We start from the raw sequence: 26,446 nt of genomic DNA on the forward strand, positions 1-26,446 counted from the left end.
GAGAAGTTCTAATTATATACATAATAAAGGGAGCACAACATTTGTACATTAATTCTAAAAGCAACATTTAATATTTCCCTTTTCAGTTTCGATAATCGTTTAGTACAGCATATGTAAAAACGTAAATACTGTACATGTATGTGATTGCCAACATTATACACCAGAAATCTGTAAGCATATGCAGCTGTTTTGAAATCATTTGAAAATAAGATCATGGTAGTTGAGCCTAATTCTAGACTGTATTTACATACATTAATATGTTCATTCTTTTCTTTTTCTTTAGTGTACTTCAGTGCACAGAGAATATCAGTTCCGGGGACACTTCAGGGAGTTATCAGTGTTCGGTTTGCAATACCTCCTTCGGCTCAGCGTTGAGGTTTTGTGTTTGAATTACTGAACTGCTGTCTAATTTCTGGCTTCCCTTTTTGCATGTCTGCTTTCAAGCTTGCTAGACTTCTTTTGTGACACCTAACCAAGAGAAAGAAGTACTTCCTCCTTTATAGGTAATGCATGAGTTGACTTGAATTCTTACCACGAGTCATGCTGAAGCAGTGAAATAAAAGCTGCAGACGGTGTACTCTTTAATATTTTTTCTCACTGTTTAATATAGTTTTGAACAGCATAAAGAAGCCTGCAGAGGCGATGCGAGATTCATATGTAAAGCTGATAGCTGTGGGAAGAGATTCAGAAGCAAAGATACACTGAAAAAGCACAAAGAAAATGTTCATACAGGTGAGGTTCAAAAACTGAATGACAAGTTTGAGATTTTAGGGTGTTTATCATGTTTTTTTTTTTATTAAAGATTTTTTCTTATCATGCTTTGCGGCTGATTCTATATGTGCCGAAGCGACTGATTGGGCCGTTTCTGGCACATATGGAATCAGCCCCATTGTATGTTATTCTCCAAAGCTTGTGTAAAACACATATTATATCAAATGGGTCTGTTAAATAAAATAATGCATGTGCACTACACATTACTTAAAAATGACCGTGAATACTGGAACTTCTGGGGTAGGTTGGGTCAAGGAAACTTTCTTACAAACAACGTGTATATAAAAAACATTGTTATATAGGAACCAGGAGCTCCCAAGTATAGCACTCCAATAAATCCTGAAAAAAGATTGAAAAAAAAAAAAAAAACCTGCTGTGTATTTCCTGCCTATCTTCCCCAGTGGGCCAAATATGAAATAAAAAGAAGAACAATTTGAATGTATAACTCAAAACCAGTCAAATTGTATTTATCAGGCCAGTAGTCTCTTAGAACAGGGGAGCGCAATCTTTTTCCCTGATGGCTGTCCTCCTCTCCTCGCGCCCCCTCTCCTTACCGGGGCTCTGACGTCATCACGTCACGTTGCCATAGCAATTGCGACGTCATATGACGCCGCAGTGTCATTTGCCACTGCGTTGCCATGGCGACGCGTCACCAGAAGAAGTCTGAACCACGGTCTGCTGCAGCGTGCGCTATGGCGTGCGTTGCAGAAACAAGAACCGCCCCTCGATGGGGCTGGCCCCACTAGCTACCTTGGCGCACAGTTTTCCGCCGGGATGCTCAACCAGATTGTCTAAATACAAGAAAATTGTGGTTTGAACTGGTGACGGAGAGATGGCCACGCCCCCTGGCTGTTCAACCAATAAGGGCGAACCAGCCGGGTGATGTCATGACAGTAAAGGGGTTAATTTTGTATTTATGCCAATCTTGAGTTGTCCTCTTCAGAAACTATAAAACCGCTCATTTACATTTTAGCCTGGTTCTGAGGATGGGCTAGAAATCGGCAGGGCATTTGATATAAACAAATTCTTTCTTATTAGGCCAGATGTTTTTTTCCCCTTTATTTCTCACACTGGCTTATGAGAAAGTAGTCTCACAAAGTGATTTATCTGATATTGTTTTTGTGTCTGAAACCATCTGTGACCTTCTAGAATTATCTGAGAATATCCTTCCGTGATGAAGTTAAAAAGGAGAAATAACAAAATCCCAGATTTACTAAATGATGCTCAGCTAAAGCGCACCTAGAAGTTCATGTGTTTGTACCATTCATGTGAATGGTTTTTAAGCTAAGACTTACACTGGCGACACACTTTATTCGAGCTCGGCTAGTCCCACGAATTCGGGTATACCCGGGTGTATTGAGGTTTGTGACTGTTTTCTGCCCGAGTGCATTGAGGTATTTTCCAAGCAGGGATTGAAGCATTTTATTCCCGCTGGCTGCAAAACTGCACAGTATATATATATATATATATAATGCATTACAATTCATGAATTTATGCCATCTGGTAGACACGCGAAGCATGGCAGCCTATTAAATCCTAATCATTATCATTTAACAGATCAGCCGCCCGTCAGCCAGGCATGAACCCAGGCTGGGAAGGCAAACGCAACGGGGCTTGTCAGAGGTGAGGAGCGGCGCATTCCAGGTATCTGCCAGGTACATACTGGGTATTTACTCGAATAAAGTGTGTCGGTGCAGTAGCACTATTAAGTAAATCTGAGTAAAAATGCATTTATCCCTGGTGAAACATCATAGTGGAAATGCTGTGATCTATGTATAAAATAAGGGGGTTATGTGTCAAGGCAAATGTGGAGCAGCATTTACATCATTTTCATCTTGCTTTTCCTTGTATCAATGTATCAAATCATTTGCTCCAAGTTTTGTGGGGTTTGCGTCAGCTTGAGAACTTTTAGGTAGTGGTAAATAATGCATATAGATGTATCAAACTGAAAATATTTTTTGAAATGTATTTATGCCCCCCCAAAAAATGGCCAAGTCTGAACTGGCGTAAACCTCCCTGACTAACACTTTGCTGCACATGTGGAAAATTCTTTCTTACATTTTATGAAAGTACATTAATTGGAATAATACGTCAAAACAAACTTCTATTCACACTTTCTTTATGTTAGTACATCTAACCGTAGGAGTTATCTTCTCCCTAAAGACACACCAAGGAAGTATTCCCTTTTTGGCCTCCATTTGGCATTACAGGTATGGTTATCGGGAGGTAGAAGCTTGCACACTAGTATGAAATGTACCAGATTACCCTTTGTAGACGGACGTTCACAGAGGTACACAATTGGAGACTTTTTGTAAGGTGAAATTATAATAAGGCTTTATTGTGCCTTTTCCTTTTCATCAGGAAAACCATCCAAACACAGGGGGGGGGGGGGGGGGAACAAAGCTTCTATTCACTTGGGAGTATTCCTAGTGAAACACTATGCAATTCACAACTCCTAGTTAAGCATGTCTCCCAGCCCCAAACACATAGCATGATATAAGCAGATATAAGAAGTCTCTTAAGAATAAAAGTCTTATCTGTTAGCTGCTGTAGAGTAAGCTTATCTGCTCTCCTGGAACCGCACCCGTGCGTGCACAGAAAATGTCAGCATCCAGGTTTAGAAGTCTTATTTGTCAGCTCCAGAGATCTGTGTTCCCTTGGTGAGTCTCTCCTGGGAGACTCAAGAACCACTGCTCTGTCTCCAAAGTTCAGCTCACAGGTGAGCTAAGGAGTCACTTCCTGTCTCACAAGACAGGCTTCTGTAAGCAATCTAAATCAGGCAGGTGGTGTTTATTAATTGACTACCAGCAGTTAACCACCACACTGCTAGATTAAAGGCACATTACTTGAACAGGGATTACTCCCCTGTTACATACCTCCCCTGTTTGTGGGAAGCTCGGGCTTGCCACGGCCAAAGCCCATCCTTCCACTCTCATTCTAGATATCTCAGTGACTTGAATGAGAGAGATGGAGGAAGAGAACCCTCAGTCCTGCTGGGATTGGAGCCCTTTCTCCAGTTTATTCGTGTCTCCTCCTGAAGGTGCTTGAGATCAGCACCCCTCAGTCGCTCGAGGAGGACTTTTTCCAAGTATATTCTTTTTTCTACGTGCGCGGTCATGAGATTTCCCTCGCGTCGGGTGCTTGTCTTATTGTAGGCAGTCTGTATAGCAGCAGTACAGAGCGTTTAAAAACAGCCCTTTGAGTTTTCCGCTCTTGAAGCTGTCTCTCTGCCCTTTTCCTACTCAATGGGGTTGCTAGTTCAGCCTTTTTGAGATTAAGTTGCAATTCCACACCCACTTCCAGAGAATGTCCCATCTTTTCAGCTTCATCAGCTAAGGATTCTTCTGGTTTTAATTCAGCACGTGTACCTTCTTTTGTGCCTGTTGGGTGGCTGAAGGTTTTGCTAGTGCTTGTTTAGGTGGTTCAAATTTTGCAACCTTGTCTTTCAGACGAGCGGTATTCCCAGCTCTCACTGTACCCTTGTCTTCATGGGTTTTTGTAGCCATGGGATACTGACGATTAGTCAGGGTCAATACTTGTCCTTGTAGGACTGTAATCTCATCCGCGAGAGATCCCTGTTTTTTGATTGCGTCTTGGAAGTCTCTTCTCAGGGAATTTATCTGCTCACTTTGCTTTCTCTGAGTCTGTATCAGTGTCTCCTTCATATTCTGGAGCTCTGTAATTTTTGTCGTCAAGGTTGCCGCTGCGTCTGTTTTTTCCTTGGTGTACTGACTCAAGGGAATGGAACAGTCTCTTTGTCTCTGGAGCTCTTGCTCTAGTTTCTGAACCTTTTCACGCTCCCTCTCATACAGAGTCACCTGGTATCGAAGCTCCGCCTCCAATGATGCTCTGGTGACATGCAGCGTGGCCTTTAGCTCCTCATACTGCTCTGTGGGGACGTATTGGGTATTCAGACGTTCCTGCAGCGCTTGTACCTCTTTAGCAGCCTGCAGCTTTTCTTCCTGCAGCGTTTGCTGCTTCTCCTCAGCATACTGGAGGTGTGTACGCAGACCTTGCAGTTGGTTCTGCAGTCGGTGCTCTGCTTCAAACTTTTCCTTGACTTCTTCTGTCAACTGAAGATTTTCTTCTTTCAGTTTTAAGTTTTCTCTTTTTAATCTTGAATTTACTCCTTTTTCAGTCTCTGTATTCTTCAGAGCCTCTTTGCAGTCCTCCTTCCATTTACGCACATCTGCTTTGAGAATGACAATCTTCTGGCGTGAGACTTCCTTCTCTAGGTTGAGGGTCTGAAGCTCCTTCTGAGAGACTTTGAGATCTGTATCAAGATTACCAATAGTTTCTTTAGCAATGTCCAGCTCCTCAGTGAGACTGTGTAGTTCCTTTCTGGAAACTTCCAGGTCTGTGTGGCAGCTGATGGTCTCATGATGTGAGGCATTCAGTGCTCTGCGGAGTGTCTGATCCTCTTTCTGAGATACGTCCACTTCTATCCGGACACTGTTGACCTCCTGTTGTGAGGCATTCAGCTCTATGCGAAGAGTGTGAACCTCTTGCTGGAAGACTGTCATCTGCTTCAGTGCCTCCTCATACTTCCGCTTTAGCGTAGCCACCATTTTATCAGATTGGCTCTGCTTTTCATCCATGGCGGAAATAGTAGCATTTGCAGTATCTAGCTCAGTCTTGAGATCGTCCAATTCTGTCCTGGCTAAAGAGTACATTGCGAGCACATAATCCTGTAGCTTCACGTTATTTTTCTGTAGCTCTGTGTAACCATCTTCCTTTTGTTTCAATTGTTCACGGACCATATCACAGTCATGCCTGGCATTTTTCAGGGCATCTTCAGGGCTGGTCAAGGGATCGTCACTCACTTGTTCCGGCTCCACTTCCCTGGGATGGTGGGTTGTGGGTTCCTCACTGTTGGCACCGGACAGACACTTCTTTGGGGTACACGACTTCTGCTATGGGCCCTCTGGATATTCGGTTAACTGCGGGACAAATTCTCCATTTTCTCTAGGCTGCAGGGCAACTTGGTCCCCCTTTTCCTCCACAGGATCTGCGGACGTGTCTGTTCCTTCCACGGTAAGTGAAGAACCGCTTTTCTTTTTCCGCCTTTTTGATTTGGATGACACAGTCCCTTCAGGGATATTGGGGTCTCCATCTTCATTTGAAATTTTAGCACCGTCACTGGATCCACCCGGCTTTTCTTGCAACTGTAATAGCTGACGGAAATATTCGTTGATCCACTGCTCCCGCTCTGTCTCCTGCTGATCATATTCGTCATCAAAGGGAGTGGTCTTTTCTGTTCGTGCCGAGTTCAGGCACCCCCACCATTCTTGGGGTGTTTTGTGGATGTGACTCGGTTCGGGTTCCCCGTAAGTGATGTCTTCCTCTTTATTGGACTGGAAGGGCCACTCTTCCGGGAGGTAGGGTTCATTACAGGAACGCTGCATCTTGTCCTCCATTTTTATGCTATCAGGTGTCATTTTCTTCCTGACCTCAGGAGGCGCTATTACAGCTGTTGCCACTGTATTTGCTAGAACCCCCAATTGCGGTAGTCCTACAGATGGGCATATTTTGCTTGTAGAGGTCGTAGCTCTTACAGGCATCCCTGTAGACTTTTCTTTCTTGGGTAATATATATATTTTTTTTTTTTATCAGCAGTACTGTGCATGCATTTTCTCTTATCAGGTATACAAGATGTGCAGTTGCTAGGTAAAAACGTCTATTTGCTTTACACCATTTACTTGCTAGATGTAATCTCTCATTAGGTATGCTGAATGTGTGGTTGCTAGGTAAAAACTTCTGTTTGCTTTACACCATTTACTTGCTAGGTGCAATCCCTCCTTCAGCAACAGAATTTGGTTTTCTGCCTGAGTTCAGTAATTTTCAGTCTCATCTTTGGGTATTATGGCATTCACACTTCACACTTTGGGTGTCTGTTTTTGCTCCCAATATATATATGCAGACCTTTTTACTTGCAGGAAAAAAAACATTCTTCGCAGTGGACTATTTCTTTCATTCCCGGCAGGGTGACTCACCACTCAGCAATTGGCTTTGAAATACCTTTTACACAGATCAGAAATCCCTTTTTCCTCTATAGGGCAATTTTACACTCAGCATTTGTTTGCTAAAAATTCCCCTGCTTCAGCACAGTCTTGTATCAATTTCCACACTTTTCTGCATATACTCCATTCACAGCTGGTAGCCCTATGCGGTGTGGCAACCTTTATTTGCAAAATCAGTACCACTCGTGGGTCACCATCTGTATTCACTGCTTCAGCGAAACTTTTGAAAACAACAAACACCTATCCCTTTTTAAGGGCTGACTCACTTCTTGAACCCTGACTATGGCTGGAAGACAAAACCCCTATTTCAATGACCATATTTCACTTTGTGATAGGCAAAATAAGGTTTAGCTACTTCAGCAGTCTCTCTCCTCTTGGGATTGGGGCAAAGAGTCCATCTGTGGTTTTGTAAGTTTCAATGCAGTGTAAGTTTCAGTGGTGTGTCCCTTTAACTCTGATCTCTGCTGCATGAGTTTTTTTTTCTAAGTTGCTCAGACTGTTTGTAGGCAAAAAGCATAACAAAAAAATTTCACATAAAAATCTCCGGTCCTTTTTAACTTCAAAGACACCTCTCATCCCACTTCTGACACCATATGTAGACGGATGTTCACAGCGGTACACAATTGGAGACTTTTTGTACGGTGAAATTATAATAAGGCTTTATTGTGCCTTTTACTTTTCATCAGGAAAACCATCCAAACACAGGGGTGGGGGACAAAGTTTCTATTCACTTGGGAGTATTCCTAGTGAAACACCATGCAATTCACAACTCCTAGTTAAGCATGTCTCCCAGCCCCAAACACATAGCATGACATAAGCAGATATAAGAAGTCTCTTAAGAATAAAAGTCTTATCTGTTAGCTGCTGTAGAGTAAGCTTCTCTGCTCTTCTGGAACCGCACCCGTGCGTGCACAGAAAATGTCAGCATCCAGGTTTAGAAGTCTTATTTGTCAGCTCCAGAGATCTGTGTTCTCTTGGTCAGTCTCTCCTGGGAGACTCAAGAACCACTGCTCTGTCTCCAAAGTTCACAAGTGAGCTAAGGAGTCACTTCCTGTCTCACAAGACAGGCTTTTGTAAGCAATCTAAATCAGGCAGGTGGTGTTTATTAATTGACTACTAGCAGTTAACCACCACACTGCTAGATTAAAGGCACATTACTTGAACAGGGATTACTCCCCTGTTACACCCTTCTTAACATGACAAGAAGGGAACATCAAGACTTACAGTAAAGCTATAGTGAACTGGTACTCCAGACAGTGAAAACATACTTTACTTTATATTATTTAAGGTAGGGGAGTGCAAACTTTTGGAGCTGCGCCCCCTGCCTGCTCCCCCTCACTCTCGCGCCCCCCTTACCTTGTTTGGCAGCGTCAAATGACGCCGCGGGGTCATGTTGCGTGACGTCACGTGACCCCGTTGCCATGAAGACTGACATGTGACGTCACTCCGCATGACGACGTGTCCCAGCAAGTCTTCAGAATCCCGGTAAGTTAGTTTCAGAGTCCTCACGGGATCCGCCGGCATTTAATTTAAATGCCTCGGGGAAGAGCACGGGGCCTCTGCAGCCGCCCACCCCCCCAAAAAAATCCCGTGCCTCCCTGATTGTTTGATTTTTTTTTTGGCTTGGTATGAAGCAGGGAGTCTCAGGGGCTGAACCACGTTAATTTCAGGACCCCCTACTTCCCGAGATACATACCCCTGTAAGTCATGCCGTTAGCAGTCCTGGCTGGACACACAATATGTCAGCTCAAATCACCTGTGGCACATAAGCCAGTAGGAATCAGCAACATCATTCGTCACAGCCTCCTATTGGTCCACATGATGCAAGCAGGGGCAGCTTAAATTAGAGGTGTGTCTCTCCCCCCTTTCATGGGGGCCCTGCACTGATCGGTGATCGTCAGTGTATCTGACCGAGAGCTAGAGTCCTGCAGGAACGTACAGAGGAGGCAAAAAATTACATTAGAAGAGAGGAGCAATTGTTAAAGTTAGGGGGTGGGACAGAGCGGGAAGTAAAGACCAATCAGAAGAGGAGCAGGGCGGGACAGAGGAGAAGACAAGAATAAGGCCTCAGACAAGCACAGGTACTGAAGGGAGACAGGCAGACAAGGGAGCAGAGCGCAAACTTCCAGACAAGGGGCACAAAGGGAGACAGACACACAAAGGGGCAATTAGGGAAACAGGCAGATAAGGGATAGAAAGAGAGATATAAACAGACAGAGAGGGTGGCACATAGAGAGACAAACAGACAAGTGGGCACAGAAGAGGAGAAACAAACAGACAAAGGGACAAAGAGAAATACAGGCAGGGGGAAAGAGGGAGACAAAGGGGCACAGGGAGAGACACAGACATGCCATAATGACGGTATGTGCTGGCCATGGGGACAAGACCACAAAGGCTCCCCTGTCTTATGTGCCCCCGGGCCCCACAAAGCCTCAATCCGGCCCTGGATGTGGGAGCTTGGCATAAGGATTTGGCAGCACATTCAGAGGTACAGCATGAATCTCGGGTCCAGGGGGTCCCTGGAGCTGAAATTAACGCTGTTCAGCTACGGAGAGTCCGTGCTTCATAACTATTAACAAAATATATATTTTTTGTTGGAATATTTCTTTATATCACCTTTCTTCGGAGATAAAATGCTGCAATACTTTCTTTTCTTTTTGGGGAAGAGGGTAAATAGGATAATCGCAATGTTTCAGTTTTTTCTTTAAAAGTACATTAGAAAATGTTTTGTCCTAAAGCCTTTATTCGCACTGCCCTCACTCTTCCTCATAACTTGCAGTATGTGTTTGTAAATACCTGCTATTATGGCTACATCTGCGTTGCCCCAAAGACGGAAAGCCTTTGGTGCAGCCAAAGGGCAGTGAAAGGGTGTGAGCCATTTCCTGCCGTTCGCTGATGTTTGGTGATGTTAAAGCTGCTCTATTTCAATCTGAAACTGACCAGCCCTTTTATCCCTTGTACCCAATTTTACAACTCTGACTGTCCATGAAATGTCTGTGAATTGACTGTACTGTATAACCCCTGTTCATTTAATGTAACCGTGTATTTGTCATCATAACTTTGTGCCCAGGACATACTTGAAAACGAGACGTAACTCTCAATGTATTGTTTCCTGGTAAAACATTTTATAAATAAATAAACACATTTTAAATGGTTTAAATAGCTTTAAATGTATGAGTAGATCTACTTTCCAAATACTGTAATTACTGTAGAAAGGTCTCATTAACTAAACGTGTATCTTAAAATCAAGTTCTGGAATGCTTCTTTAAAGTACCAATCTGTGCTGATCGACATTTTTTGGCATCTTATGCTAAGAGGTCTCTTCTTGCCCTTTCCAACGTAGTTTTATTGTAAAATCTGATGCTCAGTTCACGAGATATAAACGTTTGAACTGTTAAATGTCCGGGAGGTTAAAATTCAGTTCTCCCCAGAACCCATTGTAGTCTAAATGTTACCATAGCAATCTCATAAAATAGGGCTTAAAGGAGCAATTCATGTTTTAATTTTTTAACTCAGCAATAATATGAACCCTGCTAGCCGAGCGGAGCGGCTCCTGGCACCCCTACGGAGGTAAGTATCTCCAGAAGCAGAGAGTCCCCAGAGATGAAATTGATGGGGTTCAGCTCCCGTAACCCTCTGCTTCAATCCAATGTAAAAAAAAAATATCAAAAACATTGGGGGGAGTAAAACCTTAGATTGTTGCTTTAAGAAAAGCCTGATTTTTAACTAAATTGTTTTGTTTAAAGAGCAGGACATGCTCTTGGAGCAAGATACTCAGATTATATGAGTTAAACACACATAGGCTTCTGGGGGAGGGGAGGGATGCTGTTTGAAGTAAGTAAACAAATGCTAATAATTAGAAACAGCTGATATCAGACAACTGATTTTTCTCAACAAATTTATCAACTGATCCACTGCAGTTTTTACTGAATGTACATTTAAAATGTACTTTATTTAAACCTTTTTGTTTTCTGGCACTCAATAATTTGTAATAAATGCCTGTTTTTTTTTAGCCATATTAAAGCAACAACCATGCTGCACGCAACTTGTCTTTTTAAACAAAATCCTCTTTTTCGAACCCCCGTAACAGATTCCAGAGTCCACTTGGTTCCAGGGCGACCAACATTTCTGTCCCTCAGGCAAGAATACAAAATGCTCAGGATTCGCTGCCGCAGCCAATAGAAATCTCCAACGTTGTCACGACTTTCGGTTTGTGAGCCCGCGGCCATACAGTATTTGCCAGTACAATAAAGATAAAATATCTCAGGAACCGGGGCATCCCACGGGGGCCCAGGGATTCTGGGTGGGATCTGAGGGACCCGCAGGTTCAGGCAAGGTTAAAAGACAAACCCCCACAATTCAGAGGGAATTGCTGCTTAAAAGAGGTAGTCCGAGCATCACTTAAAAAAAAATAGTTTTAATGTATGCAGCATTCGATTAACTTTATTATAAACTAATTACCTAAGCTGCTGATCGATTTGGTGTCCCGTGATCCATCAGCAAAGATTCTGCTTCCCAGGGTTCACTAAATGGCGGCCTTTCAGTTTCAATCCTTCAGTCAGTGTAACTCAGCAGCTACAATGTATTCTTATATTATTAAGGTAACATTATCTATTATTACAGTTTGCAGCTCAAACTGCTGTGAATATTGGCACCAAATTTACACAAACAGGAAAGAGTTACAAAGATCTTGCACTACTGGGGAAGTGTACTAAAACCTGCTATAGAACTCAAAGGCTGCTCAGTATATTAAACCTCATAAAAATTGCATGAAAAAAAATATATGTAGTAAGTATTATCGAATAACATATACAGACCAGCGCCCAAAAAGAATCCAAAGTCCCTAATAGAGTCCAAACAGATGGAAGGGAAGATAATCCAAATACTCCAATCACTGTAAAATCTCCAATCCGGGGGTCCGTGACATAGGGACAGAAACAAAGAAAAATAATAGTGTAATACGTAATGTTAAAATGGGACAAACAACATGAAACACTAACAGAAGACAAACATAAAACAATCAAGCTGAAAGAAAAATAACTATTTAATAAAACAAACGGAGCCTGCTGCAGCTGGTCATGAAGGGGTTAAAACCCAAAACCCTACTTACAGCAGGACTGGAATAACAATCATTTGTAACCAAGTGGGGCAGACGCCTCAAAGTATTATCGAATACTACAGAACGGATTTAAAAAAAAAAAAAAAACACATGTAGGATAATTCTTATTGCTTGGATTGCTCCTTTAAGAGAAACACTTAAAAAGTCAGAGGATCGTTTATCAAAATATCCTCGCAGAAAAAAACAGGTGCTTTCCTGTTGGTTTCAATGGGAATGGTTTTCTTTAATAAGTTTGATGCTGTTTTTTCTTGCCTGGAAACTATGATAAATAGCCCCCTTAGGAGCCAGCAGTTGGGTCATAGCCCTGTTTACTGCTGCCCTAGGAGGTATTTTTTTTAGTTTTGTCAGAGCAATATGTTTGTTATCTTTTTAAATAAAGTATTTTATTTGGTTCATTTAGATCAGTAGCCAGAGGGAGCAGAAAAGGAAGGCGATATTTGATACGCCCTGAAAGTCTTTGCTAACTTGAGACTGGAAAATCGGCGAATTGAAGAGTTTTGCTATACTGAAAGCCAACTCAGTGTTAAAATAAATCCTATACTACTTACTTCAAGAAATAGACCTTCCGATGCATGTAAGTTAGACTTTTTCCATAGATAAAATAAATATGACCTGTGCCCAAGGTAGTGATCATAGTATGTCAGTTGCTTGTAAAATATCTCTAAATTATTACATTTTACCCATGAAATTCTTATTGTTCCATCGTTGTTTTTTTTCTGTTAGACCACATAGATTCGTTTGCTAATACCGAGTTTGCCCCTAGTCAAGTCAGGCTTTAAAAAAAAAAAACATATTTATCTCATTGCATCATTCTGGGTGAATCATTTTAAATAAGTAAATAATGTCAAATTATCTGCTTCACTTCTTGTGAGTACACAAACATTATCTTTGAGAATATATCTGGTATGAGGGAAAGCACAGCCCAGCTGACAACCTTAACCTGTTCTAAAGCTGCCTTAGTCTGAGCAACAATGAAACAGTGATAAACTTTTTAAGTGACAATGCGCATTCCCGAGTGTAGCATCCTTCTAACAACTAGGCCTTTATTGATTGATGTATGTCCTTTTCTGAGCATACCCAGTGGAAGAATACTTTTCTCACGAGCGTTTGAGCAAAGTAGTGAATCAAAGCACTGAATTTATCAATGGGACAGTTTATTACCATGTCTTTCTATCCATGGTTCACAGTGCCCCTTAAGATTAAGCTATTCCAATATGGTTAGAGATGACAATGCACTGCTATCTCAAGAGTGCAGTGCAGAATTGCAGTTTGAGTACCATGCAAGTTCTAGTTTATATAGTACCCAGATCCTGTACCGATACCTGAGGATGTGGAAGCTGTACTGTGGCAGGTTGTACAGTAGCTACAACAGAAAGATTAGGACTAGTAAAGAGCTGGATATACCATAGAAATTGCTCCTCCACAGTTGCAGCTTACCAGTATATATACAGTATGCTAGCATAACTACCTTGTGCACTTTAACAGACACTGGGCAGCGGCAACCTCTGACATTGAATAGTGATTGTTCATTGGGAAACTGTAAAAGCACAAATAACCATATCCTTAAAAGTGCGCTTGCTCTGTAACAAAAGACATTCCATTTCAGTGCTAGTGTTTAAGGAATAGATGTTGGCGAGTGACTAATTATATATATATATATATATATATATATATATATATATATATATATATATATATATATAAAATAAAAAAATTAATAGATGATACCGTTCTGTGGCTAACGAAATTCTTTTATTTGTGCGAGCTTTCGAGATACACTGATCTCTTCTTCCGGCGCTGTTACAATGAATGAAGCAAGCAAAAGCTATACTATAAACAGTGTCTATTGGAATGTTATCTGTGCTGGTCCTTCCCCCGGTGTGGATGTGTTTTATGGCTGGAGGTGTCAAAAGGTTCCTGAAAGCAAGTGATGAAAGAGTGTGTATGTGTATCAGTGTGAATTAACATGAATGGAGAGCCCACAGTATATACAGTGCTTTACAAAAGGTGTGTGTGGAGTGGGAGCGGATATACATGGTGTGGGTGGGTGTGGAAATGTGAGAGTTAGTAGCATAACTAAAAGTGTGTGTGGATACTATGTGGTCCCTATTGGTGTATAGGGATGGAAAAACAAGGAGTATAAGTATGTGTGAGAGACAGCTGTGTGTGCATACATATAGCACAGTATGTACAGACATGGCCTATTGCACTCATGGGAAGAGAGTTCACTTGTGTCAGTAATGACTCATAAAATTTTGATCTCTGTTTAGGCCACTGCTAGTGTCCCGAACAGTTGCATAAATTTGTATTCATGCAACCGTCTCTCTTTCGGTGTTTTAAGATTACCTTTGAGTATGGCAACCCTCAGATCGTTCATCTTATGGCCAGAGTCAGAGAAATGTTCGCCAACAGGACTGTCTCTTGTTCCGCGTGTGATGCTGTGGCGGTGCAGGTTCATTCTCTTGTTTAGCCCCTGCCCTGTCTCACCTATGTAGTAGCAGCCCCCTGGGCATTTCATGCACATGATGAGGTACACGGCATTGCTGGAGGAACAGGTGAACCTTCCTCTGATTTTGTATTCCCGATTCCTGTGTGGTATTTGTATTGTGTCCGCTGTGTAGAGCATTGCGCAGGTTTTGCATCTTGGGTCCTGGCATGGTTTTGTCCCGCATTCAGTTGTACTGCTGAATACTTTACTCCTCACCATAATATTCTTGAGATTATGGGGTTGTCTGTATGATAATAAGGGTGCTTCAGGGAAGACCTGTTGCAGTCTTGTATCTTCCTGGAGGATGGGTTGTAGTTTCCTGGCGATCTTGCGTAGGGCTCCTAGGTGTGGGTTATATGTGACCACCAAAGGTACCCTGTCGCTTGTCTCCTTCTGTTTGTATTCAAGGAGATCAATTCTTGGTATTCTGGTGGCTTTGTGAATTTGCTGGTCTACAATTCTGTGGTTGTATCCACGGTTTATAAAGTCTGATCTCAAGGCTTTAATCCTCTGGTCTCTGTCTGCTGTGTCGGAGCATATCCGGTTGTATCGTATGGCTTGACTGTAGATGGTTGCATGTTTGGTGTGTGTCGGGTGGAAGCTGTTGTCCCTCAAATAGCTGGCTCTGTCTGTAGGTTTGCGGTATACAGAAGTCTGTAGTTGGTTGTTCTTTATAGTAATGGTGGTGTCTAGGAAATGTACTTCATCCGGGGAATGGGTGAGTTTGAGGTTGATGGTCGGGTGGAACGTATTGAAGTTGTCATAGAACTGTAGGAGGTCCTGTTCGCCAGAGGTCGAAATCAGGAGGATGTCATCGATGTAGCGAAGGTATGTAAGGGGTTTCAAGTGACAGGTGGAAAGAAAGTCACTTTCCAGTTTTGGTAAGAACAGATTGGCATACTGTGGCGCCATCCGAGTACCCATAGCGGTCCCGGTTGTCTGGAGGTATGTGTCATTTCCAAATGTGAAGTAGTTATGGGTCAGAATAAATTCGATGCATTTAGTCACTGTCTCTGTGAGTGGCTCCTGCGGTCCCAGAAAGTATCTGCAGGCTGAAATCCCATCCTCGTGGGGGATATTTGTATAAAGTGACTCTACATCCATAGTTGCTAGTAGTGTTCCTGTTGGGAACACTCGAAAGCTCGCACAAATAAAAGCATTTCGTTAGCCACAGAACGGTATCATCTATTTATTTTTTGATTATTGAAGCTCGGCTAACACGGTACTGATACCTCTACACACATATATATATATATATATATATATATATATTGTGACAGAAACCAGGGGATGGTAATAAATTCCGTATATAGGGCTCCCAGGATACTAAACAGTTTCTATCCTGTTTGGCCTGGGAGTGCAGCCTTATAATACATACACTCCATCCCACAGTTTGGCAAGCGCTGGAACTGAGGGATGAGAGATCCAGACCAGAGTTTGTCTGCTGCCTGATTTCTGTCACCTGTCATGCTAATTAGGAATCAGGTATGTAAGACTGTTTTGCTGTTTGCTCTGGTCTCTCCACAAGAGCCAGGAGGCTGGAAGGCTGCTGAACTACAGAGGGGAGAAGTCTCTTCCCCAAACAGGTTCAATCTTTCTGTTCATTTGTATAAGACTGCAAAAGTACCTTGTTTTGTTGTTGGGAGTGGAAAAGCCACTTCCAACCCTGAGTCAGGGATATCTAAGTTAAGTTATCGCTCAGGTGAGCAGATTTTGTTTTGATCTGTTTTCTGTTGTATGCACTGTGGCAGTCTCAGTGCCTGGGACTGAATAAACCAGGCATAGCCTGTTTAAAGGAACAGTACGTGACGCCTCATCATTTAACCTACCCTAAAAGACCGTGTTCTAAACAGTCCCGGACAAACGACGGAGCCCCAGAGTAAGCCGTTTGTCACATATGGTGGAGAATGCGGGCAGAACACTAAAAGGTCTGCGGGTTAAAGAACTTAAAAAAAAAAAAAAAAAAAAAAGGGGGGGTTTTCTCTCCAAACAAGATGGAAGACGTGGTGAGTGCGCTGGTACGCAATGTGGCTGTCCAGAAAGACGCGAATGAAGCCCAGCAAAAGATTAATGCAGCCCTGCAACAGGCGAATGAAACCCAGCAACAGCTGTTAATAGCCCAGCAAGAGACTAATGCAAACCAGCAACGGCTGTCAATAAACCAGCAAGAGACTAATGCAAACCAGCAACAGGCGAATGCAAACCAGCAAGAGACAAACCGCTTGCTGAGAGAGGAGCAACAACGGTTCGCCCAGGGCTTACAGCAGGAACTCGAGATCCTAAGGGGGACTATCAGTAACCTTCCCAGTCCCGAAAATGACCAGGGCAAGCCACTACCTTCAGAAGATGGGACCCTCGGATGATGTGGAAGCCTATCTTCTCACGTTTGAACGCACGGCACAGAGAGAGGGATGGCCAGAAGCTGAGTGGGCTGGTCTAATCGCACCCTTCCTAAGCGGCGAACCCCAGAAGGCTTACTTTGATCTAGAGCCAGCCGAAGCTAACGTCTATGCAAAATTGAAGTTCGAGATCCTCGCCCGCCTCGGCGTAACCACGGCTGTTCGCGCCCAAAGGTTTCACGCATGGTCCTTCACGATGGATAAAGTCACCCGAAGCCAGATGTATGACCTCATCCACCTCGCCCGGAAGTGGCTACAACCCGAGATCAACTCAGCCAGCCACATCGTGGAACGGTTGGTCATGGACCAGTTCTTGAGAAAACTTCCCTCTGCCTTACGCCGTTGGGTCAGTCGGAGTGACCCCCACAATGCGGATGAGCTTGTGGCCCTCGTAGAAAGGTACAATGCAGCAGAAGAGAACCCGCAACCCACAGTCGTGGAGCAACCCCACTACCCAAGGTTCCAGGACTCTTCCAGAGACGGTAAAAGGGTACCGGGGTTAAGGGGCGCTGAAGAGCGGCGACCACCTTCACGCAGCACCAGCAACAGTGGTTCGCACACTAAGGGCAATAGCCAACATGGGGAGCCGGGAAAAGGCTCTAAGTGGGACACAGACTATGTACCTAAATGTGTAAATTGTCATGAGAGGGGCCACACAGCAAAAATCTGCCCACTAAATGATGAGTCCATGCAATGCAACAGCGTGGAACCTTATGCGCTGTTGTCCCAATGTATGGGCCCTAGCCCAGAGGACCCCTTGAATAACCATTTGTGGGCATTTGTAAAGGTTAATGGTAGGAGGGTTCGGGCACTTCTTGACTCTGGGAGCATGGTCACACTAGTGTCCGAATACCTCTTGCCCATTAAGAAGAAACAGGGAAACAGTTCACAAAGAGTGGCAATTTGTTGTATACATGGGGATAATCATGAATATTCCACTGTTGATGTTTTTTTTGAAACAGAGTTTGGTTCTTTAGAATTAAAGGTGGGTATTGTACCCAAACTGGCACATGATGTGTTAATAGGGACCGACTTTCCCCATTTTCTAAAAATGTGGTCCCCCGCTCAGAATAGCGCCCAGAGTTCAATAGCGGACCATAACGAAGTATTAGAAGAAACAAATCCTTTCCCTTTTTCAGAAATGGAGGTTGACGAGGGCCCAAATAAGAAGGGGGAAAAGGAGGAGTGCTGTAAAATTCCCTTCCCCATCACTACTTTGGTAGGGAATACCCCAAATCAAGATGTTGATCAGACACTTACCACCCCAGAACCGGATAAGACCCTCGCTGACCTAGAGGTCAGTCCTGGGAGTTTTAAGAAGGCCCAGTGGGAGGACCCCACATTAGCGGTAGCAAGGGGAAATATACGGGACCAGAATAGTACTCCTGGCCAACCAGATAGGTCACTTGATTACCCCTACTTCGAGGTAGAGAACGACCTAGTATATCGGGTTGATAAAAGGAAATCAGTTACAACTAAACAATTGTTGGTACCACGGACATTCCGTAACGTAGTATTACACCTCGCACATAGTCATCCATTGGGGGGACACCTAGGGGTGGAAAAGACAAAAGAAAAGGTTCTCCGAAGCTTCTATTGGCCTGGGGTTCTGGCAGAAATTACGAATTATTGTTCCTCATGCCCAGAATGTCAGATCACCGCCCCGTTCAAGGCGTACCGCAGCCCATTGGTACCCCTTCCCATAATAGAGGTACCATTTGACCGGATTGCTATGGATCTAGTAGGACCCTTAATAAAGTCTGCTAGGGGACATCAGCATATATTGGTAATATTGGATTATGCCACCCGATATCCGGAGGCAGTTCCCCTACGTAGCACCTCTGCTAAAAACATAGCAAAAGAGTTAGTAGTTCTGTTTTCCCGGGTCGGAATTCCTAAAGAGATTCTATCTGACCAGGGAACACCGTTTATGTCCCAAGTAACAAAAGAGCTATGTAAACTCCTAAAAATCAAGCATCTCAGAACCTCAGTCTATCATCCACAAACAGATGGTTTAGTGGAAAGGTTCAATAAAACCTTAAAGAGCATGTTACGGCGGGCGGTTGATAAAGATGGGAAAAACTGGGATTGTTTGTTACCGTACCTGTTATTTGCCATTAGGGAAGTTCCCCAATCATCCACAGGCTTCTCCCCGTTTGAACTATTGTATGGCCGACACCCAAGGGGCTTATTGGATATAGCCAAAGAGACTTGGGAACATGAGGTTACCCCTTACAGAAGTGTAATAGAGCATGTTGCCCAGATGCAGGACCGCATTGCTGCAGTCCTACCCATAGTGAGGGAACACATGGAGAAAGCTCAAGAAGCACAGAGGAATACGTATAATAAGGGTGCTAGGGTCAGAATTTTTTTTCCAGGTGATAGGGTACTAGTTCTGGTTCTTACCGTGGAGAGTAAATTCCTTGCTAAATGGCATGGGCCATATGAGGTCTTGGAAAGAGTGGGAGAAGTAAATTATAAGGTAAGACAGCCAGGTAGGAGGAAACCTGAGCAAATTTACCATATAAACCTACTCAAGCCCTGGAAAGATAGAGAAGTCTTGTTAACCCTAGTACCCCCAGGTCCGTCAGAGAATCAAGAAACTGACCCAGAGGTTAGCATAGCTGAAACCCTGTCTGTTCATCAGAAACGAGAGGTTCAGAATTTAGTGAGAAGAAACAAAGAAATCTTCTCTATACAGCCAGGTAGAACTAGCGTAATTGAACATGACCTAGTCTCTGAACCGGGGGTCCGAGTTAACCTTAAACCGTACCGAATCCCGGAGGCCAAAAGAAAGGCTATAAGTTTAGAGGTTAAAAAAATGCTAAAACTAGGTGTAATTGAGGAATCCCAAAGTGGGTGGAACAGCCCTATAGTCTTAGTCCCAAAGCCAGATGGTACAACAAGGTTTTGTAATGACTACCGGAAACTAAACGCGGTGTCAAAATTTGATACTTATCCTATGCCCAGGGTAAATGAACTTGTAGAGAGACTGGGCAAAGCCCGATATCTCACAACCCTAGACCTAACAAAAGGGTACTGGCAGGTTCCCCTCACAGAAAGGGCAAAAGAAAAGACAGCCTTCTCAACCCCAGACGGCCTCTTTCAGTATAAGGTGTTGCCTTTTGGCTTACATGGAGCTCCCGCCACATTCCAAAGAATGATGGATAAAATTTTAAAACCACATGCTCGGTATGCTGCCGCCTACCTGGATGATGTGGTAATCCATAGTGAGGATTGGCAATCCCACCTTCCAAAGGTCCAAGCTGTGCTTGACGCAGTCCGGTCTGCTGGACTAACTGCTAACCCCGCTAAATGCACTATTGGTCTGGAGGAGGCCAAGTATCTGGGATATTCTATTGGCAGAGGTTTACTCAAACCCCAAACACTCAAAGTGGAGGCGATACAAAATTGGCCAAGGCCAGTTACAAAAAAACAAGTAAGGACCTTTTTGGGGTTAATTGGGTACTATAGAAGGTTTATTCCCAATTTTGCAACTAAGGCAACCCCACTAACTGACCTCACAAAAGCAAGAGGACCGCTAATGGTAAAGTGGTCCCCCGAAACCGAACAAGCCTTTAGAAGCCTGAAAGAAGCTCTCTGTGCCCAACCAGTGTTGGTCACACCTGACTTCTCCAAAGAGTTCGTAGTCCAAACCGACGCATCTGAGGTAGGGCTGGGGGCGGTACTCTCCCAGGAGTCTCAAGGTGAGGAGCACCCCATCCTTTATTTAAGTAGGAAACTAAATCCCCAGGAGAAAAATTACTCCATAGTAGAGAAAGAGTGTCTCGCAATAAAGTGGGCTGTAGAGACGCTCAAATACTACCTGTTGGGGAGAAAATTCCGGTTGGTCACAGATCATGCACCCCTTACCTGGATGTGTCAAAACAGGGAAAAGAATGCTAGAGTGACCAGGTGGTTCCTAAGCCTACAACCGTTTAAATTTTCTGTGGAACACAGGTCAGGGCACAAACATGGCAATGCTGACGGGTTGTCAAGGATGCACTCCCTAATATCCATGGTCGCTCATCCCTCGAGGTCTGAGCTGGGGGGGAGGATATGTGACAGAAACCAGGGGATGGTAATAAATTCCGTATATAGGGCTCCCAGGATACTAAACAGTTTCTATCCTGTTTGGCCTGGGAGTGCAGCCTTATAATACATACACTCCATCCCACAGTTTGGCAAGCGCTGGAACTGAGGGATGAGAGATCCAGACCAGAGTTTGTCTGCTGCCTGATTTCTGTCACCTGTCATGCTAATTAGGAATCAGGTATGTAAGACTGTTTTCCTGTTTGCTCTGGTCTCTCCACAAGAGCCAGGAGGCTGGAAGGCTGCTGAACTACAGAGGGGAGAAGTCTCTTCCCCAAACAGGTTCAATCTTTCTGTTCATTTGTATAAGACTGCAAAAGTACCTTGTTTTGTTGTTGGGAGTGGAAAAGCCACTTCCAACCCTGAGTCAGGGATATCTAAGTTAAGTTATCGCTCAGGTGAGCAGATTTTGTTTTGATCTGTTTTCTGTTGTATGCACTGTGGCAGTCTCAGTGCCTGGGACTGAATAAACCAGGCATAGCCTGTTTAAAGGAACAGTACGTGACGCCTCATCATTTAACCTACCCTAAAAGACCGTGTTCTAAACAGTCCCAGACAAACGACGGAGCCCCAGAGTAAGCCGTTTGTCACAATATATATATATATCCAACTATTACATACCTGCACTATATATATATATATATACCGGGTATATATATATATATATATATATATATTTTATACAATGTAGTGCAGTTTGTTTTGCCTTAGAGCTGCTCCACTTTTACCTAAATACATAATGGCTCATCGTCAGATTGAGAATCATTCAACTTTAGCCATTTCCTTGCTTTAATACATATCCCCCTACATGCATTTCCCATAATGGCTCATCGTCAGATTGAGAATAATTTCACTTTAGCTATTTCCTTTTGTGTGATCAGGAAGTATCCCGTCCATGTGATTGACCATATGAATTAGACAGCTCACCTAGATGAACCAGTATTTGAACGAATGCAAAGTACTTTAATGCCTTCACAATCAACTGCTGAATGAAGGAAAGTACAACTTTGGTGGTTATTCAATAAACTGCAATAGGGTGCTATCGCACGGAAACTCCCATTGACTTTCCGTGCAATATTGTCCTGATCAGCACTTTCAGTTTAATGAATATCCCCTTTTAGTTGTCAAGCGCATATACAGCTATTTTTCTGCACATTAAGCATCAAAACCAACATACAATAATAGGCCATGCACTGTGTATTAAGGTGATATAGAACTTCAAGACCAAAAACACAAATGTGAATTGAACTAATTATACTTGATGTCTGTAAAACCTACTGTAATTGTAATTTAAAGGACCTAAACCTCGAATGCTAAAAACACCATGGTAAAGTTCAAAGTACTCTATATACCAACATACCGTACTTGATAACAGATGGAATCTTGTTAAGTACAGTATATGAAAACAGATGGAAAAAAGGGGTAGATTAAATGAACTGCAATAAATAATGTAGATTGGTAATCAATGTTCGTAATCAATGTTGACCTATAATATAAATTGTATTACTTACCCCAGCTAGGATGAAGGCCATCCTCATCTAAGTGGCTGAAGCAACTCAGAAGAAATTCAACAAAGGACCGATGCACAACCAAATAAAAAACCACATCCAAAGCCTAACAACTATAAAAAAGAACAGTCAAAAACATAAATCAAATCCAAAGCCCGATGGATACAAAAAACCCTCATACTAAAACCATAAAAACAAATCTAAAGAAAAAGAAAAAAATTCTAAATTAATTCAGTCCCGGTGGCCTATTTCAAATCCAGTGCCATCCTGGGGCTACAACGTTGGATCCTCAGTTTACCATGTTTCCCTCGATCCCTGTTGATTGAAGAGTCTTCTGTAAGTATTTTTGATCTATCTTCTTTTCTTGAAAGATGTGGTCTTTCTTCTTCTTCTGGCTTTAGTCACGGATGTGTCCTCTTCAGTTTATATAGGGCCTGGACAATCGCTGAAGGCCTGAGGTCAAAATCAAGTTGGTTGTTGTACCATGTGTTTACCGTTTAGATTATGTTAACCACTGATGTCATTTAAAAGTGCGGCAAACATATGGTAAAACCTGATTTGGTTGATTTGGTTGATGTACTATGTCAGGCCTGCACAACACGCGGCCCGCGGGCCAAATGCGGCCCGCCTGCACTCACTGTGCGGCCCACGGCGGCTTTCTGCTCTCCCCCTCCCGAGTCCGCTCTCCCGCGCCCCCCCCCGCGAGCCCGCTATCACTCGCTCTCCTACTCACAGGGTAGCACCGCGCTCTAGCATTGAGGCACTTCCTGTCTGCTGCTTGCTAGAGCATGCAGTCCTGCTTGCTCTGCCGCCTCCTCCTCCACCGCAAACCAAGGTAAGGTAGGGACGGGAAGTGCAGGGGGGGCGAGATGATGCGATTTGAAGTGCAGGGGGGGGCGCGATTTGAAGTGTAGAGGAGGGTGATTGGAGGTGCGGGGGGTGATTTGAAGTGCAGGGGGGTGATTTGAGGTGCAGGGGAGGGTGATTGGAGGTGCAGGGGGGGTGATTGGAGGTGCAGGGGGGGTGATTGGAGGTGTAGGGGGGGTGATTGGAGGTGTAGGGGGGGTGATTGGAGGTGCAGGGGGGGGTCATTGTAGATGCAGGGGGGTCATTAGAGGTACAGGGGGGTGATTGGAGGTGTAGGGGGGTGATTGGAGGTGCAGAGGGGGTGATTGGAAGTCTAGGGGGGTCATTGGAGGTGTACGGGGGGTGATTTGAAGTGCAGATGAGGGTGATTGGAGGTGCAGGGGGGGTGATTGGAGGTCTAGGGGGGGTGATTGGAGGTGCAGGGGGGGGGTCATTGGAGGTGCAGGGGGGGGTCATTGGAGGTGCAGGGGGGTCATTGGAGGTGCAGGGGGGTCGTTGGAGGTGTAGGGGGGTGATTTGAGGGGGGGGGTGATTGGAGGTTTAGGGGGGGTGATTGGAGATGCAGGAGAGGGTCATTGGAGGTGTAGGGGAGTGATTGGAGGTGTAGGGGGGTGATTGGAGGTGCAGGGGGGTTTCATTGGAGGTGCAGGGGAGGGTGATTGGAGGTGTAAGGGGGGAGAATGATGTGAGGTGCAGGGGGGGAGAGTGATGTGAGGTGCAGGGGGGAGAATGATGTGAGGTGCACGGGGGGGAGAAGGATGTGAGGTGCACGGGGGGAGAAGGATGTGAGGTGCAGGGGGGAGAAGGATGTGAGGTGCAGGGGGGGTGGGATGTGTGTGGTGTGCAGGGGGGTATTGTGTGTTTCATGTGGAGGGGGAGTATTATGTGTGTGGGTGAGGGGGAGAGATGGGGGTACGAGAAATAGATGGGGAGTATCGCAAAGGTTGATAGTGAGGGGTTCCGGGGGAGATATGAGGATGATGATGAAGGGTGCTGGGGGAGATATAAGGATGATGATGAGGGGTGCTGGGGGAGATATATGATGAGAGGTGCTGGGGGAGATATATGAGGATGATGATGATGAGAGGTGCTGGAGGAGAGATGATGATGATGATTTTACCCGTGCGGCCCAATTTTTTTTTTCTTGAAGCAGTTCGGCCCTTCTCGCTTTACGAGTTGTGCAGGCCTGTACTATGTGACCTAAGGCCTTCTGGAATGGCCCAGGACCTAAATTAGGCTGGGTCCACTAAGAAGGCTGAAAGTTACTGAAGGGAACACATCCAGTGGCTGAAGCCTAAAGAATAAGATAGAAGTTAAATACTTACAGACGAAGACTATTCAATGAACATAGGATTGAGGGATTCATGGCAAATTGAGGATCCAACATCAATGCTCCACGGTGGCACTGGATTCCAAATAGGCCATTGGACTTGAATTTATTTGAAAGTTGTTTTTTTCACACCAGACTTATTTATTGTATCTGGTTTTGGGTTTTTTTTTTTTGCCACCGGGCTTTGGATTTGTTTTCCTGGTTTTGGGTGTTTTTTTGTTGTTGCCCTACAACTTTGGATTTTTTTTTTTTTGTAGTCATTGGGTTTTGGATTTGTTCTTTTTTAATGGTTGAACATCGGCCCTTTATTAGATTTATTCCGATGGCTTCAGCCATGAAGATGAGGATGGCTTTTATCTCAGCTTGAGTATGTATTTGTATTACAGTTCAACATTTATTACCAATGTCGCTATCTAGGCCCCCATTGAGACGGGCCTGGGTAGCCACAGTGACATTGAATGGATTTATGGTTTCAAGATATTTGTTATTATGTCATATTTTTTTTATTACGCTTTTATTTTGTTTTTAAAAGGCTTTATTAGCTACATTTTAGTGGTCATTAGTCTTGGAGGTGGGAAGGTTAGGTGTGTTGGGGGCGGTAGGGTGGTTGATGGGAGTAGTTCCCTTATACTATATTATATATATATAAGGTGGTAAACCTCCTTGTGTGGGTGGGCTTGGGTATTGGGAAAGTGGTGGTAGGGGTTAACCCCTTGTTTACTTTAGCGGTTAGTAAAGCATTGTATTTTTTGGGTGCATTAACCCCATTGATGCCTGGGGTTTACCTTGGTAGCCAAAAGCATCAAAAGGGCTAATGGTATTTCTACCATAGGATTCTGTAATAATAGATTTTACAGAAGTCAATGATATAAATATTACTAATGCAATTGCGATGCGGCAATAAACGCGTTATTAATGGTCGCATTGATTCCAGCATCTCGACTATGGGTCAAATATCGCACCCAGTAAATTATTACTGCAATCTTGATGACTTCCATTATGAAATTGCTGCAATAAGATGCTGTAGTTTTTATGGAGCTTGATGTATCTGGGCCTTAGTGATTGGCCGCTTCAGCGGATATATAATAAGTCCCTTAAAGTCTTCCCCTCAAAAAACATGAGAAATATGACACGTTGGAAACGTGATGGCTTTTCTGTCACTTCTTTACTGTGATGGAGGTATTTTGTTCCGATTTTAGGAAACTCTAAGAAGAAGCTTATGTGCTCCATATGCAACAAGAAGTGTTCCTCGTCAATCAACCTTCAAGAGCATCGAAAGGTCAGTTAATAAAAGGGTTGACCCTACAATTGTTGCTGTTTTTCTGTCGTATGCGATTTTGGTAGCTAGCTGTTTCATTGCTTTTTCAGTAATACCTCTAGTATCATTGACCACTTTTCAGTATGGTATGAAGCCTGTTATACAAAAAAATGGTCAGAACAAAAGTTCTGGCCAAAAAAGATTTCCAAAAGTTGCACTCTATGTGGGCAAAAATAGGTAGGACAGAATATATAATCCCAGGTGGACGACCTAATAAATGCCTATCGACGCAAAACAATAACATTTTATTTCAGTTTAATAGTAATAAGGATATAACAAGGGAAGTGTAGGGTATATTTACAAGTGTACTATAATTTGGTGGTAGTGATGCTGTGTAATAGAGGTATAAGACTCCTCCTAAACCCATGCTAGGTAACATGTTAACAGTGGGAGAATTAATCCCTGGATGTACCATATTCCCCTATGCACCATAGGTTTATATTCCTCTGTTTGTGATTGGAGAGCGAAAGGCATTCTTTTGTGTATAAGGTATGAAGCCCTCATCCTCTTGCTTCGGAAGATTTCCGCTCCATT

At 43.6% G+C, this 26,446-nt stretch overlaps 1 protein-coding gene across 2 annotated transcripts in view; it reads left to right on the forward strand.

Moving 5' to 3' along the window:
• PRDM5 (PR/SET domain 5) overlaps window positions 1-26,446 on the forward strand; it is a 191,684-nt gene that overhangs the window by 37,563 nt on the left and 127,675 nt on the right. For both annotated transcript variants that reach the window (XM_075616179.1, XM_075616189.1), the window contains exons 6-8: window positions 284-376; window positions 611-732; window positions 25,794-25,873. In XM_075616179.1, the coding sequence (XP_075472294.1) occupies window positions 284-376; window positions 611-732; window positions 25,794-25,873 (295 nt within the window). The remainder of the gene's footprint in view (window positions 1-283; window positions 377-610; window positions 733-25,793; window positions 25,874-26,446) is intronic.

Source organism: Ascaphus truei, chromosome 1, assembly GCF_040206685.1.
Source record: "Ascaphus truei isolate aAscTru1 chromosome 1, aAscTru1.hap1, whole genome shotgun sequence".
Lineage (NCBI taxonomy): Eukaryota > Metazoa > Chordata > Amphibia > Anura > Ascaphidae > Ascaphus > Ascaphus truei.